The sequence below is a fragment of the Varanus komodoensis genome, unplaced genomic scaffold (assembly GCF_004798865.1).
Source record: "Varanus komodoensis strain SLA01 unplaced genomic scaffold, ASM479886v1 scaffold14_1, whole genome shotgun sequence".
NCBI lineage: Eukaryota > Metazoa > Chordata > Lepidosauria > Squamata > Varanidae > Varanus > Varanus komodoensis.
Window position 1 is genome coordinate 24813230 of NW_025335438.1, and position 14218 is coordinate 24827447.

The 14218-nt window shown below is 41.3% G+C and overlaps 1 protein-coding gene across 5 annotated transcripts in view; it reads left to right on the forward strand.

The window, feature by feature from the left end:
• The window catches only part of ZNF521 (zinc finger protein 521), a 262267-nt gene extending 248472 nt beyond the window's left edge, over positions 1-13795 (forward strand). For all 5 annotated transcript variants that reach the window (XM_044424363.1, XM_044424360.1, XM_044424362.1 and 2 more), the window contains one exon: positions 13447-13795. In XM_044424363.1, coding sequence (XP_044280298.1) covers positions 13447-13574 — 128 coding nt within the window. In that variant the 3' untranslated portion in view covers positions 13575-13795. The remainder of the gene's footprint in view (positions 1-13446) is intronic.
• Positions 13796-14218: the final 423 nt, after the last annotated feature.

Consider the following 14218-nt stretch of genomic DNA (forward strand, 5'->3'; position numbering starts at 1 on the left):
CTAGCACTTCAGTGGTGGACTCTCCCCCAGAGATTTTAGGAAGTGTTGCCTGCTAGTTATCATCCCACAGTGAACGTGATATACAGCCAAAAGTAGGTACTTCAGGAGACCCAGTGCAAGGAAGAGTGTCTCAAGAGTGTCAGCTGGCTGAAACTGAAAGCAACCAGGCTAGTTTTGTTTCCACGTGCTCCACAAATTAATTTTCAATATGTTATTATTTACACAGACAACATGCCAGTTAAATCCTACATGCAGCAGCTAAAGGGAATACACTCTTTAGCTTTCATCTCCCTAAGGATGCCAGTGAGGTCGTATCATGTGCAGATATCAAGAAATTTAAGATGTCTTCAAAAAAGACTTACCATATAAAACTCAAACATTACTTCTGACTAGCTGAGCCTTCAGAATTTGAATAAGGTGAAATGGGTATGTTATCCCTTTGTGTTCCAGAAGGCAATCAAATTTTAAGCATGTCTGGGCTTCTTTGCCCTCACTTTCAAGTTACCAGGTAATGACAAAAGGAATATATCCCTGGCTGTGTGCTTGGACAAGGAATTTTCTTTATGTCTTTTAACCCATAATACTACAGAAGTTCAAGGGCAGTTGGGAAGAAGTGATACAAATGGTGAGTGATTCGCTCAGGACAGCATAGTGTTCAGATGGGATTCCATGTCACACCATTCACTGCAAGATGAACTTCTGATGCGAGTTCCAGTTAAAACACCTGCATTCAAGTGGTGGTTCCTCCAGCCACATGGAGGCTGAGCAGCAGCAACAAAGGTTTTGGTCACTCCCAAGAATGTGCTTTCCAGATTGGTGGTCTTCAGAAAACCATAACAGACAGGGTCTAGGGCTTCTCTGGACAATCTTCATTGTCTGATTCGAAGAAGAGAACAAGGCCCCACTTGCAAGGTTATAAAACAGTGGCGGGCAATTTGTGACCCTCCCAGTGATTTTGCCTATAACTCCTACTGGTCTAGCTGTATGCTAAAACAAGTCCACAAGTTGCTCACCCCAGCTTGAGAATATTTGTAATCAGCACTGCAAAAAGAGCATCAGTACCAGTGCTTAAAATGCCACATGTCCACATTGGCATCTGTCCTGAAGTTGGGGTAGAATGGATCAATCTTGGCACATCTGAAGTGAAAGCTCTAAGTAATCTAGCCACAGGGCACAGACTTCCCTCCTAGAGCCTTCACATCATCTTTCAGCAGTGGCAGCAGTCCCTTTTGAAGCTTTGACATCAATTCAATTGAAAGGGTTCACTTCAAGACTCTCCTAATCTACTGCATCCCATGTAAAGGGAAGAATGGATACATACAGGGCTCTGAAACTATATTCATTGCACATCATTTCAGTCAAGGGAAGAACCTGTTGTTTCTTTTCAGAAGCCTTTTGGGGGGATGAAGGTAGTTATATGCTGTGTAAGAGGCTAAAATAATGCTTCCCATCAGTTTACAGAACACTGAGCAGGGAGACTCCTAGGGGCTGTACAGCATGTGCCATGAGAGCAGCAGCAGCCCTTTGGGGTCATGTACTAGTTGAGGCACTCTATAGTGCAGCATCAGTTGCTGTGTACACAAAGCACTATAGACTGATGCTTGGAGATCTGTACCTATCCCTGCGTATCTTTGGGAGGCAGGTGATGTAGAATATTGGCAAGACTGAGGGATTTAGGCTGTAGCAAGGGTATGAGCCCCCTGGGACAAATGCTGTTATACTCTCAGTGAAGAGCCCTATGCCTACCAAGATGAGAAATGGGAATTTTGTCTTTACTATAGTTTTCTGTTCTTCCTATTTTAGGAGTGTCCCTCTCTGTTGTCTTGATTCAATATGGCATTTTGACAGGGGCATGCAATACTGTCTTGTGTTTTGGACTCTGTTCATTATTTCTCTGTTCTTAGTTACACGTTCAGGCAAAGTATTGTACAAATGAGAGAATCCTTGGAGCCCAACAGTGCTGAAGCCTCTTATTTCAGATGAAAGTTGGAGGAGGACCTTGTCTGACACAAGCAGAAAGGACAGTATTCCAAAGGCGCAAACTACTCTGTATCCCACAGGAAGAAAATCTGCAAAAATCCCTCTTCTGTATATTGCTTTCTTAGAAGTGAAGAAATAGTAGTCTGGGTGTAACAAAGTCTGTGGGCCAAATTGACCATGCTTCAAATAATGCATGGCAGAGCTATAATTCAGTGTAACTGTAATTCAGATCAGGACTGTGGCAGCCCAGAAGGGGGTTAACTCCCCCTCCCACATTTTCGAAAGGAAGGAAGGAAGGAAATCTTAATTTGGCTGTAGTGTTTCTGAAGAATTTGCTCTCTAATCCTAACTATCATTCCAGAGCTCACTGCAGGGTTATTGATCCTAGATTTTTATAGTAGTTTAACAAGCAGCAACAGAGTAACTCTGTATAGGTACTGTGATTTAAAGAACAAAAGGGGATGACATGAGTGCTAGTCCAGCACATCTGAAGGGCAACAGGTTACAGAATGCTGTTCTGCCTGCTGGGTAACTGGGCCCAGCACCATCATGACTGATGTAACCGATGTGGATCTGCATTGGTGCAAAGACCCTGTCATCTGATCCAGTGAGTTGCTGGACAATTAGCCGGATTAAGTTCCATTCACTTCAATGGAACCAGTTCATTTGTGAGCAGCTGCTACTGTCTGTAGCCCTAGATCGATCTATCTTTCTTTCTTTCTTTCTTTCTTTCTTTCTTTCTTTCTTTCTTTCTTTCTTTCTTTCTGAGCAGATTTGAAAACTGTTAATAGACACTATGAAATAGCAGCAAGAACAACAGTAATATTGTTTCCTCCATTTCTGGAATAGTCAAGCTGGAAAAAAATAACTGTAGGACTCCTTTGTTGTCTGTGAATAACAATGAACAGTGTTAACCATCAGAACAGAAGAAGTACAATAAAAAGAGCTTTTTATTTATGTTTTTGTTTACCCTTCAGGACACTGTTTACCTTAACACTATAGGGGAAGCTAGCATTGCACCCCTTTTAGAAATTGAACTGAGTTCATTTTGTATCTCCAGGTCCTGGTCTGGCCAGTGATGAAGTGGGTATGTCAGCCTGGGGTTAGGAAAACTGTACAGGGAGCTGTTGGACTCATTTTCTCCCTCTCACTTCCCCCGTCTCTTGCATTTCTCTCCCAAAGACTTCTGTGTGTGTGTGTGTGTGTGTGTGTTTCCCTTTTTTTAGCTGAAATTATCCCCCCTTTCCCCCCTCCCATCTAAATTTACTTCACAGCAGATTGTCTTGTAGTAAATCACCAAAAACCCAAATAGCACTAAAGCATTCTGATACAACATTAGCATTTGCTTAACAAGCACAAGATAAACATTAAACAAAGAACTGCATTTCTTTATTAGGAGGCTGCAAGATACATAATCCATGAGCACAAGAAACATGGGACCCAGTGGATATGCAGATGTGTGTTATTTCATTGGCGCTGGGCGGCCTTGTTAGAAAAGGTTTTCATCTGAAGGCTTGGGGGTGGATAGTTGACTGTCCCTGGTGGGGCTGTAACTAGATACAGAGACTGTTGCAAGCTAGGCTGGGCTCCCTGGTGGATGTGCTGATTGGACAGCCTGAGGAAAACTTGGGAAGCATCAGGAAGTGAACTCAATCACCTTGGGGATGATAGGGTAGAGCCAGATGAAGGCATTTGACTTCTTTTGTAACTCCCACTAAGGACAGATTGCCAGTGTGATCCAACCTCTATAACTGCAAATCAGACCCTTTCCCCTATGCCGATTTCATTAGAATGGCCAGCATGGTGCAGAGAGAGAAGGAGAGAGAGAAGGGAAAAAAAGGTTAGACACAGTAATTTTACAGGCAGGCGGGTACAAAAAATCTGCATAATTAAGCAGTCAAGGCTGCTAATAGGGGAGTTTATATGCTCTGGGACCAGGCAAGGGCAGCGCATATGGATATAGCACTGGATATTAAATCTACGGCATGCAGACTTACTTTGGGGCCCTTAGAGAAAAGGCTAATTATAGAGAGAGGAATTGTGTTTACTGGTCTGTCTTGGGCAAAGATGTTGAAAGAAGTGCAACCAAGTTTTGCAGCTAAACATGAGCATTCTGTTAATAGAGATCAGAGCGGGGCTTGTTGGTTGCCTTGTGCCTAATTGCAGGAAACAAGAGCTTCTCAGGTCATTATCTTGTGCACATGGAGAAAGCACCACTGAACACGGTGCAAGTTACATCTTAGCAGACATGCACAGAATTGTGCTGTAACTCCCTCCTTCTTTGAGTTCAACAAAAAAAAGAGAAAACTCTTCCCCAATACATAAGTATATACATAAAGGTATATGTCACAATTAAATACATAGTGACTGTAAAATGTGTTTATTGTTAAACCAAGCAACTCTTACCAATTAAATACAGCTGACGGGTCATTCTAGTTTGGCTGATCCTGAATTAAAAGGGCCAAATGCTTCTTAATATAAATTCACAGTAAGCATTTAAGTGAAATGGAAACTATCATTCTTAAGGTTCCTAAACATCTGCTTACATTCTGACTGATTAGATGTTAAGCCGTCATAATGCTTGGGCCAGTCCTCTTATTAGTCAGAGCTAGCTGGTCCCCTTGGTGGCATCTATGGAGAAGTGTGGAGGGGCAATAGAGGCCAGTGGAGTACAGAGCTGTGTGTGTTCCGGACAGCCTGCTCCATCCTCCCTGAGCTAGCTTGCTAGAATCAAGTAATGGGAAGATGGCCCATCACCACTGCTGACATAAACTTCAACTGCTGGTCCAGGTTTCTGCAGGTGAATAGCAGAGCCAGGGGACTTCTTGTCCACCCTGAATAATGCAAATTAAAGGTAAGGAAACAGGGCTCAAGAACCCTTCCTCAAGGGCCCATAGCTTGCCCCCACATACACAGGCTTCTTCTTCATAGTCTCTGAGCATCACACACACATGGGTTTTGCCACACAGCGCAAGGCCTGGATCAGGGGAAACACCTCTTCCTCCCCACTCCTTCAATTTCTTGGTGTCTAGGCATACTTGCAGAGGGGAGCATCAACCTGCTGCCCCCAACCGTTGTCTTTTCCTGAGGGTGTCTCAGAGTCCCATGAATGGCCTGGGAGCATTCATGGGAAATGAAGATTGTAACAACAGGAGGTCTTCAGTTTGCTTTAAAGTTATCTCAGCTGCCAGTAAGGAAAATTGTTATTTTTACAGTGCTGTTCTAGTTTTTAAAATGGGAGGACTGAATATCTTGGAAGGGATGGAAAGGGAGGCACTGGAATCTGCAGGCACCAAGTTGCATCCTCTCTTACATGAAATATCTAATGAGGTAGGCCATTGCATGAAAAACCCCTCATACCTCAATAAACCAGTTTGCCTGTGTTGTGCCACAGGAATCAAAACCACATTGAGATTTTACCACACTAGTAAATCAAATGGGAAGAACCCTACATTGGTCAGAAAGTTTGTTCAGTTTAAACATGGTTGACTTTACCTTCTGCATCTCATGAACAGCATTCACCAATATAGAAAGCTCTTCTTGAGTGAGTAACTATTACTGAATCTTATCCCCATGCTACTTCCAGAATTATTAATATGTTTTGGTCCTGTTTTGTATGCTACAGTTCCTCACAGATATGATTAGATCTAGTTATTCTTCTACTTCCTTTCCTAAATATGCTAGATTTTAGGTTTGTCCAAAAATCCACAAATCCAAGCTGTTTTATTCTCAGATTGCTTTATGAATGTGAAGGCAGAACATTCTGGCCATTTTGAGTGTCTAAACCATGGGTCCTCAAACTATGGCCCGCGGGACAGATCCAGCCTGCCATGCCCATTCATCCAGCCCGCGCTGCCGCCCACCGCCCGCACACACAGGAGGTGGTGACTCGCTCACTCAGAGATGGTTTTGAACTTTCTAGGAGAGCTCCGAGTGAGCGAGCCACCACCTCTGCATGCGCCCAATGCCATCTTGCGTGCACCTGACAATGCCTCACTGGCCTGCGCACCCAGCCCCCCCCCCCACTGGCCAGCGTGTGTAGCTGCCACCTTTCAACTGGCCCCCTATTGAAAAAGTTTGAGGACCCCTGGTCTAAACAAAGAGGGTTTACAATTCCCAACATTCCTTCAGCCAGTGATGCTGGCTGTGGCATGCTGGGAATCATAGGGCTTTTTATGAATAAAAATGCACAGGATTGCACACTTAGCTTCTGCTTAGAAAGGCAGAATTGGATTAGCCCTTCTGAAAGATTTCATTTATTGAGCTCTTTATTGAGGAAACACTCAGGTAAGTGAAATACACTGTGGAAGTTTTTCAGTATGCTTAGAGGATGGGGCTTTGTAAGTCCTGCAAGGTTTTTAAATAAGCACCAAAAAGAGGCAAAGAAGATTTATGTACATTAATGGTATGGATGTCCTGTTGCTTTAGCTCTTTGCACTGAAATACTATTGTTGCCAGAGTTCTGTGCTGCAGCCCACAGCTCCAGAATGGAGTCAAGGCAGGGAATCCAAACAGTGGGCAGCATATAACAATGCTGTTGAGATCTGCATGCCGGTAAGGGTGGGGTTGCGCCTCCTATGTGTAAGGTAAAAATTAACCCAAACCTTCCTCGCCCACACAGAAGTGAGACAAAGGGCCATTATTAATAGATCTGTGTCTGAGTGAGATGTGCAGCTGTGTGTTATAATTCCATTTTCACTTCCGCAGCCCCCAACAAAACATCAAACTGCATTTTAAACTCAAGAGGGTTTAAAACATGGTTTGTCTTTTCAATGAGGCCCAAGGGAGTGACAGACTGCTGGAGTTAAATTTGTTTTATATAATATTTGCATTCTGTCATTCCTCAGAAGAGCTCAGAACATTTATCTCACAACAGCCCCATGAGGTAGGCTACGCTGACAGAGAGTGGCATGTTCAGTGCCACTTGATTTGTTTAGGGGACCACATGAGCAATATCCAAGAGAGAGAGCACCAATTTGCATGATATTTGCATGTGCACAGTCAAATGTAGTGGTGCAAATTTTGAAATAATATGTACAAAAATAAATGAGAGCTCACAATCCAGGCAAAAGCCAACAAGGTGAGCTCTGTGACTGCTCAGTCCAGGTGCTGCCAACTATGGACTGGCAACTCCAAAGCCTCTGCATTCCCTCCTTCTGACTTTAAAGCAGACCCGGATTGGATACATCTTCAAAACAGAGGACTGTCTTCTGTAACTTAGGGCAACCATCCAGTCTAGTTGCTTCATGGTTTGATGAGAATTGAGTCAGGGTTTCGCCCCCCATCCAGGTTCACCATACTGTTCTGAATGTGTTCTCGTTTGCTTCCAGCATCCAGGGCCCAAGAATGGAAGCAATTCATTCCTTCAAAGAGCTTGTTCACAGTCTATACAGTGAACGAATACATTAAAGGCAGAAAAATGGTCCAGATATTCAATACTGCTAGCCCCTGTAACATCTGGCTCCTAAAATATCCCTTGCAATCAGCCTTCATTATCTGTTGATTGTTTCCTTACCCTTTCCCTGTGCCATAGGCATCCCCATTGCATTGTAAATTCTTGTTGCCTAAAATAGGAGTCTAAACATAAAACCTATCCTTTGTTAGTTTTGTAAATTCTCTATGGATGCACACTCGGGACCAATGTTCAGAATATCAGATCAATGGTTGAGTAGTCCAGCATACTTTTTCTTTTAGTAAAACTAGAAGTTTATAAGAAGCCTAGAAGCAGGACATGAAGGCAATACCCTCCTGCTATCGCTCTACAGTGCTGGTATTTGAAGGCATAGTCCTTCCAAAATGCATGTAGCTGCCATGACAAGTAGCTCTTGGTATCCTCGATAAAGCCAACTAATACCTTTTAAAAGCCATATAAGTCAATGACCATGATCACAACTTGTGGCACTGAATTTTATCAGTTGCTGCCATACTTTTGTCAGGGAAATAGAAAGGTGTTCCCTCTCAAATTCTGTTTCTTACATACAAAGGCACTGGGGATTGTTTTAGTTCTTGTGGAACCAGGTATTGTTAGTTCTTCCAGATTAAATAAGGATGCCTTCAGATGAGCTTTGACTACTGCAGTCACCCTGTCTCATACACAGAAATAAATGGAGGGGAGATGACACTGCCTTCTATTTGTACCCACCCCCCCTTGCTTTCCAGAAAATAATATGTTAAGGGGAAAAAGAAGGAATGGGTGCACATTGCCTTTTGATCAGTGTTGCTAAGAGTCTGATGTCTACAAGCACTTTAATTAATATGGGCTGTGAATTGTGTGATGCAGGGATCTACCTTGTATGCCCCATATTCGCATTATGATTGTGGTCGTCCACAATGCAGTCTTCTCTCCACCCCTTCCTCAGCATCTTGTTTCAGAGTCTACTTTCATGTGGTCATTTATCCTCAGAGTACAGTCCCTGAGGTTATCCACAGAAATGCTGATCAAGTAAAAATGATTAAATAACTGCCCTTTTTCTGCTGTTTCTAACCAGGAGCATTTTATGGAGATATTCAAGGTTAACCCCACATTCTCTTGCTCTGGCTGTCCAGTTTTTCATGCCCTCTGAAAAATGAATTGGAGCAAGTCTGTTTTACCTGCACATCACTGGATGCCACACAGTATTTAAATAAAAAAATAATTCCAAGAACATGCAGTAGCTTGCATTTTACTGCCAGAATGAAACTTCACCATCCTACCAAGGGAGCTTTTTGTAATGTTTGTAATGTGCTGCTTTCGTGCTTTAGCAAAGAAAAATGTCACTGCTGGGCTTTATTTTTAACAGACTTTTTAAACATCAATTAATGCAAGCAAATGTAGTGGAGGGTTTCTGGCTTGTTATTTATATGGGTGTGAGAGAGAGAAAGGGAAGAGAGCAAGCAGCAAGGGAGAAGAAGGTTATTTTATTTTTAACTCCAAACGATTGGAGAACAGAGAGGGAGACTTTGAAAAGCACAAATGGTGGTCAGGTGCCAAATATCTACCAAAAGGCAAAAGGGATTTAGGCCTTTAACTTTCCTCCATGCCTCCAAATAAGTCATACACAGTGTGTATGTTTTATTTTTGAGGGAAATGTAGGCAAAGCTGGCCAAGTTTGAAGATTTAAATGTCACTGAAGGACCACACAGTTCAAACAACTAATGAAAATAAATATTTTGACAAGGGAAGCAAGCATGCATTTCCCTCCGAACAAGTAAGAAAACCCTAGATTCCCTTCAGTTCAACATTAGTTGTGGTTGTGAACCCTCTTAATAAACATGGTACACATGCATATAGATAACTCTGTCTTAGCCTCTTATGTAAAAATGATTATTTGTGCTTTGTTTTTATGCATTTCTGTTCCTTCTGTGGTGGGTTGAATTCAGCAAGCCTTGGTTGGATTTCCTTCTTACTTGGTCCTGGGAGTTCTACTTGTAGTGAAATGAGATTTGGACCATGGGGCTGATCACTTCCATTTCCTTTTCCTTCTATATGCTGCAGAATGAAGGTAGCAAGTGCGTCTGGTGATCTGTGTTTGTCTTCCCTGCAAGATATAGCAAGGTCTCTCCTGGAGAGGAAATGAGATTCCATATTTACAAAAAGCACATGGGATCTCTCTGCTTCAGTCAAATATTGGCCACCTATGGTGAAAGGAATGGAGGAGGAAGGAAGGGAGAATATCTGTTTATTGAACAAACATTCTCCAGGGCAATGTTATGCATCATAGCCATATTGCACAGAATTAACTTTTTTTCCAGAAGTTTACATAACACCCTTTAACAATGGCAACAGAATACATAGGCAGTGAAGCAGTAATGTCTTCCTCTGAATATTTTCACCTTCTTTTCCTTTCTTTTTTCCCCACCTTTTTGCTTCTGAAATAACCTTGTTTTTCAAATATGACCAGGGGTCATTCTATTTTGTGGTTTTGCCATTCCATTGTAAAAAGCCCAAATATCTCTTGGTTTTTAAAATCTTGAGGTATTGTTTTTGTGAAGGAAAAGAGGGGGCAAAGAGATGAATTCTGCCTGCTTTACCTCAATGTACTTATTTTCCCTTTCCGTTTGTAAAAAAGACTGACAAGTAAGCATAACATGACTAGTGCTGTCAAGAAGTGCATAAACTTGCAAGCTTCAAGATTTCTAATGGAGACGCTTAGGCAGTTTTAAAGTAATGTCTGGGATTCAGAACTGACAGCCCAGAGGCTTCCAGAGAAACAAGACTAAGTTCTATGTATACCATTTTTAAAAGTGTTCCTGCATACTTTTAAATTTTCCTGATTTAACATTGGCACTTAGAAATAAATATAGGGGCCACAGCTGACTGGTGGAGAAAGTCATATGGCATACAGGGAGTCCCAGTTATAATTCCTGGCTTCTCCAGGTAAATGGATCAGAGTCAGACTCTGGAGAGCTGCTACCAGTTAAAATAGCCAGTCAATGGACCAACAGTATGATTTGCTATATGGAAGCCATATACTGTATATACCACATGAATACAAGTAGTTAGAGGCCCTCATTCCTATTCCCATTTTAAAGTTGGAATAACTGAGGATGTGAGAGTAGAATTCACTCAAGTTGACTGTTGAGGGATTTGATGTTTGAACCAATATTTCTGTTCTAAATCCAACATTTTATACATTGGGCCACAATGGAATTAGTAATTAATTTGGCCTAATTAGTCAACCAATTTGCAGTATTTAAACAATGGAATTAATTTTTTCTAGGTAGACAACTAGTATTTTAAAACTTGTAGGCAGCTACTTGGACCATCTTGTATGGGACTTCATCATAAAGGACAGGAATTAAATATGTATTATGACTGAAACATCTTTGTAATTCTTCATTATAGCCTCAGAAATATTTAATAATGAATGATTTCACCTTTTTTTCTTATTATTTTTGTTTCCTTTTGCTGGAGCTGGCACCAGGAATTGTAGGCTCAACCTACTTTGATTATTGGTTTTCATTAAATGGAACTCCTTAGCTTACAGAGGCCTCATTTGTCTTTCTGCTGTCCTCGTCTTTCACATTGGCAGATGTATTTGTGTTTGAGTGTACTTTCATCAAGGATTTCCATTCTTAATTGAGTTACCATAATTTAGGGTAGAGAACTCATTATTGTCACCCTGTAATGATAACCAGTATGTTTCTGTTTCTGCCTTGCTACAATGGTGTTGAAATCACCATTGTAGCAAAGGAAAGACATTGTATTAATTTGTCCAGAGTCATGCAAGCTGGAGATGAGTTGCTGCTCTTTGTAATGGTTGCAGTGCTACAGTGCCACATATGTGGAGGGCTGTGCAAAAAATAAAAAATAAAAATAGTGAGATGGCATTATGTAAATTTAATATATTAGAATGCTTTTCTAGTCCTCCTTGTTGCTTCTTCCATTTGATACTTCCAAAATAAGTTCTGTGTGCACGTGTATTTTAGCTTCTTATGATCTCTATGTGATTAGGAAGAGGAGGCGCTTAGTCCTACTTGCTCTTTTATGATTATGAAACAAAGGAATACTATATCCAAATGGATCCATTAAAGGAAAGTCCACAAGCCAAACCTGTTTGCCAAGGCCTTTTCATGGAAAAGCTTTTTCTTCCCCATTTGCAGGGCTATATATTAATATGAGCAACAGGGTAGGGAGGGGGGAACTGGTGGGTTACAGATGACCTGCTGAATTTCCATTGTGTTCCACTATTATATTATATTCCAAGTACTAATGGAAGAGTTCCTCAGGCATGCTTTAGGATTTACTTTTTTTCCATTGATTAATCTGGAAAAACCCATTCACTCTATTAGAACCTGGTCATTAAACTGGCCATAGGAGGTGTAAAGGAGGTGGCCACTGGCATAACCACTGGAAAATTATTTTTTCTAAACAGCAGATAGTTTCATATTTTAGGAAACCTATGCCTATTTAACTTGTTCAAATGTGGTAGGAAACATATGGAATTGCCTAGCATTATTTTACTGCTCCTTTCCTTCATTCTTGCCATAACTGTCTGTCTGTCTGACTGACTTAGAATTGAACCCAAGAGCCATTTTTATTTTCTGCAACATGTGGCACAATTCTGTCACAAGATAAGTGCAGTAGTGGGATGAGTCACCTTGGTAATACATGTCATCATTAAACCAACTACATTTGAAGGTTTGCCATCCCTGATTTACCATTGGATAGAGCCGGATGTGGTATATGCCCACTTAATTTTAAAACTATGCCCTAAGTGTTAAATGTTGTTTCTCATGAAGGGGTGAAGAACCAGTGGCACCCAAATTGAAAAAGGATAATATTCCAATATATAGACTGCTTATTTTGGAATGCCAGACAATGTAGCTGCATATTTAGCAAAATTTATTTAGGTGAAAAGGGAGCTGGAAGGAAAGTGGGGGGAAAGTAAGAAAGAAGATGGAAAAGAGGAAGGAAAAGGAAATTTTCATTTGATTGGATGGACATTCAAAAGCATTTATCTCTAGACAAAACCCTGGCAATTTACTGGAGCTCCACCGGTAATAATAATAAACGAATTTTTATAGCCAAATGGTTCAAGCAGCCAACAATGTTACCACTATATAATTAATAATAATAAGCAATTAAAGAGAACAGCAGGTTACATCAATAAAGCACTGAAATATATTAGCACAAAAAAAGGAATACATAACAGTTGTGTGAAAAAGGAGCACATTGGGTCAATTTATATCCCTTTCTCTTGTAGACAAAGGTGTCTGTCTCCACTTACTGCACTGTGAAACCACCATTCATTCCAGTGGGACTTGTGTAGGAATTCTGTGCAAGTCCTACCTGAAAAAAGTTCCACAGCAGACTAGGTACAATATCTAACAAAAACTACCTATTATCAGATCATGAATACCAGTATTCTATAATCCAAAGGTAATGCTGAATGGAAATGGAAAAGCTACCTGGGAAAGAAGGCATAGCAATAGCAGAGCTATTGTATCACTGTAATGTCATTGTCTGTTTATTAAGGTTGTAATAATAGGGATAGCACATGGCTGCATTGCAATGTAAAGGGATTTTGTTGAGACCAGTGACTATTTCTGTTCATTATTGAAAAACAAAACGTAGGCATGAAAGAAATTCAAAAAATATTTTTAAATTCAAAAATAATCAATCCCCCCTCCTGCCCCCACCCCAGTTTAATTGGATTGTCTAGAGTAAATCTATCTTCCTTTCACCAAGGCTAGTCCGTGCAGTTTTGCTAAAATATATGCCAGTCCTGCCTCTTGTAGAAGCATCTGCAGTCCTCTGCTAATGCTATGCATGCATTTGTCAGGCCATATTCATTGGGCTACCCATTCTGTGCATGCTCTTGTCTTCACAAGTAATATGCCTGGAGGAGGGTGAGCAAAGCAGTTCTGGAGAAACCCTCCCCCAGTGAAAATATTGTGGTTTAGCTCAGTCTGGACCCTTTATTTAGCAGCACATTGTCAAAGTTTATGCTCAGTGAGTCCTATTCCTGTATTATCTGCATGTAGGACACTCAGGAGGTAAGCAGGAGTGGGACCACCAGGATAGCACCACCCCTGGCCTCCTGAGCACGAGCAGCCGCTTGTATGAAGGGAACTCCATGGGGCTGATATACCCAGTTGCCTGTGCATGTTGATCTTGGAGAGTCCTTCTGAACATGCTGTTTGCCAGGTGTGTATGGGGGCCCTTTTCAGATGTCTACACTCAACTCTTCTAATGGCCAGTAGCACATCCCCCGTCCTGCTTCACCATGAGTGATGTTTGACCAAGTCTGTAGTATCAATCTAAAATGTACAAATGTGCAATTAATTCCAAACTCCTGTCATGTTCACTTGAGCAGCCATGGTTTTCTTCCACCTTCTCCACTTTCTGGGGTTTCTAAATGTTGGACCCAGAGTTAGTTATAGATGTTAGGGGGTCTGCCCCCAAAATAAATTTAATAAACTAAACTGTTCCTTTTTTTCACTCAAATATTTAGAGTTCCTTCTAGACAAAGATGTGAGCTACAAGAATGAGCTTATAACTCTTAATGTAATAATGAGATGCACTTCCAGTCATTTCCATCTTTGTATATTGTAAACTTGCATAGAAAATGCACTGTATATGAAAAGTCATTAACTGCAATAGAGTCATTAACTAACAATAGAGTTGTTCTTCGTCGTGGCCTCTGTGCATCACACATATGGGTTCTGCGCCTGCGCAGTGCCTTTGGCCGGAAGATTAACAGCTAACGGTTTTTGGCGGGAACTCCGCTCCCCCTCCCCCCTAGCATTATATAAG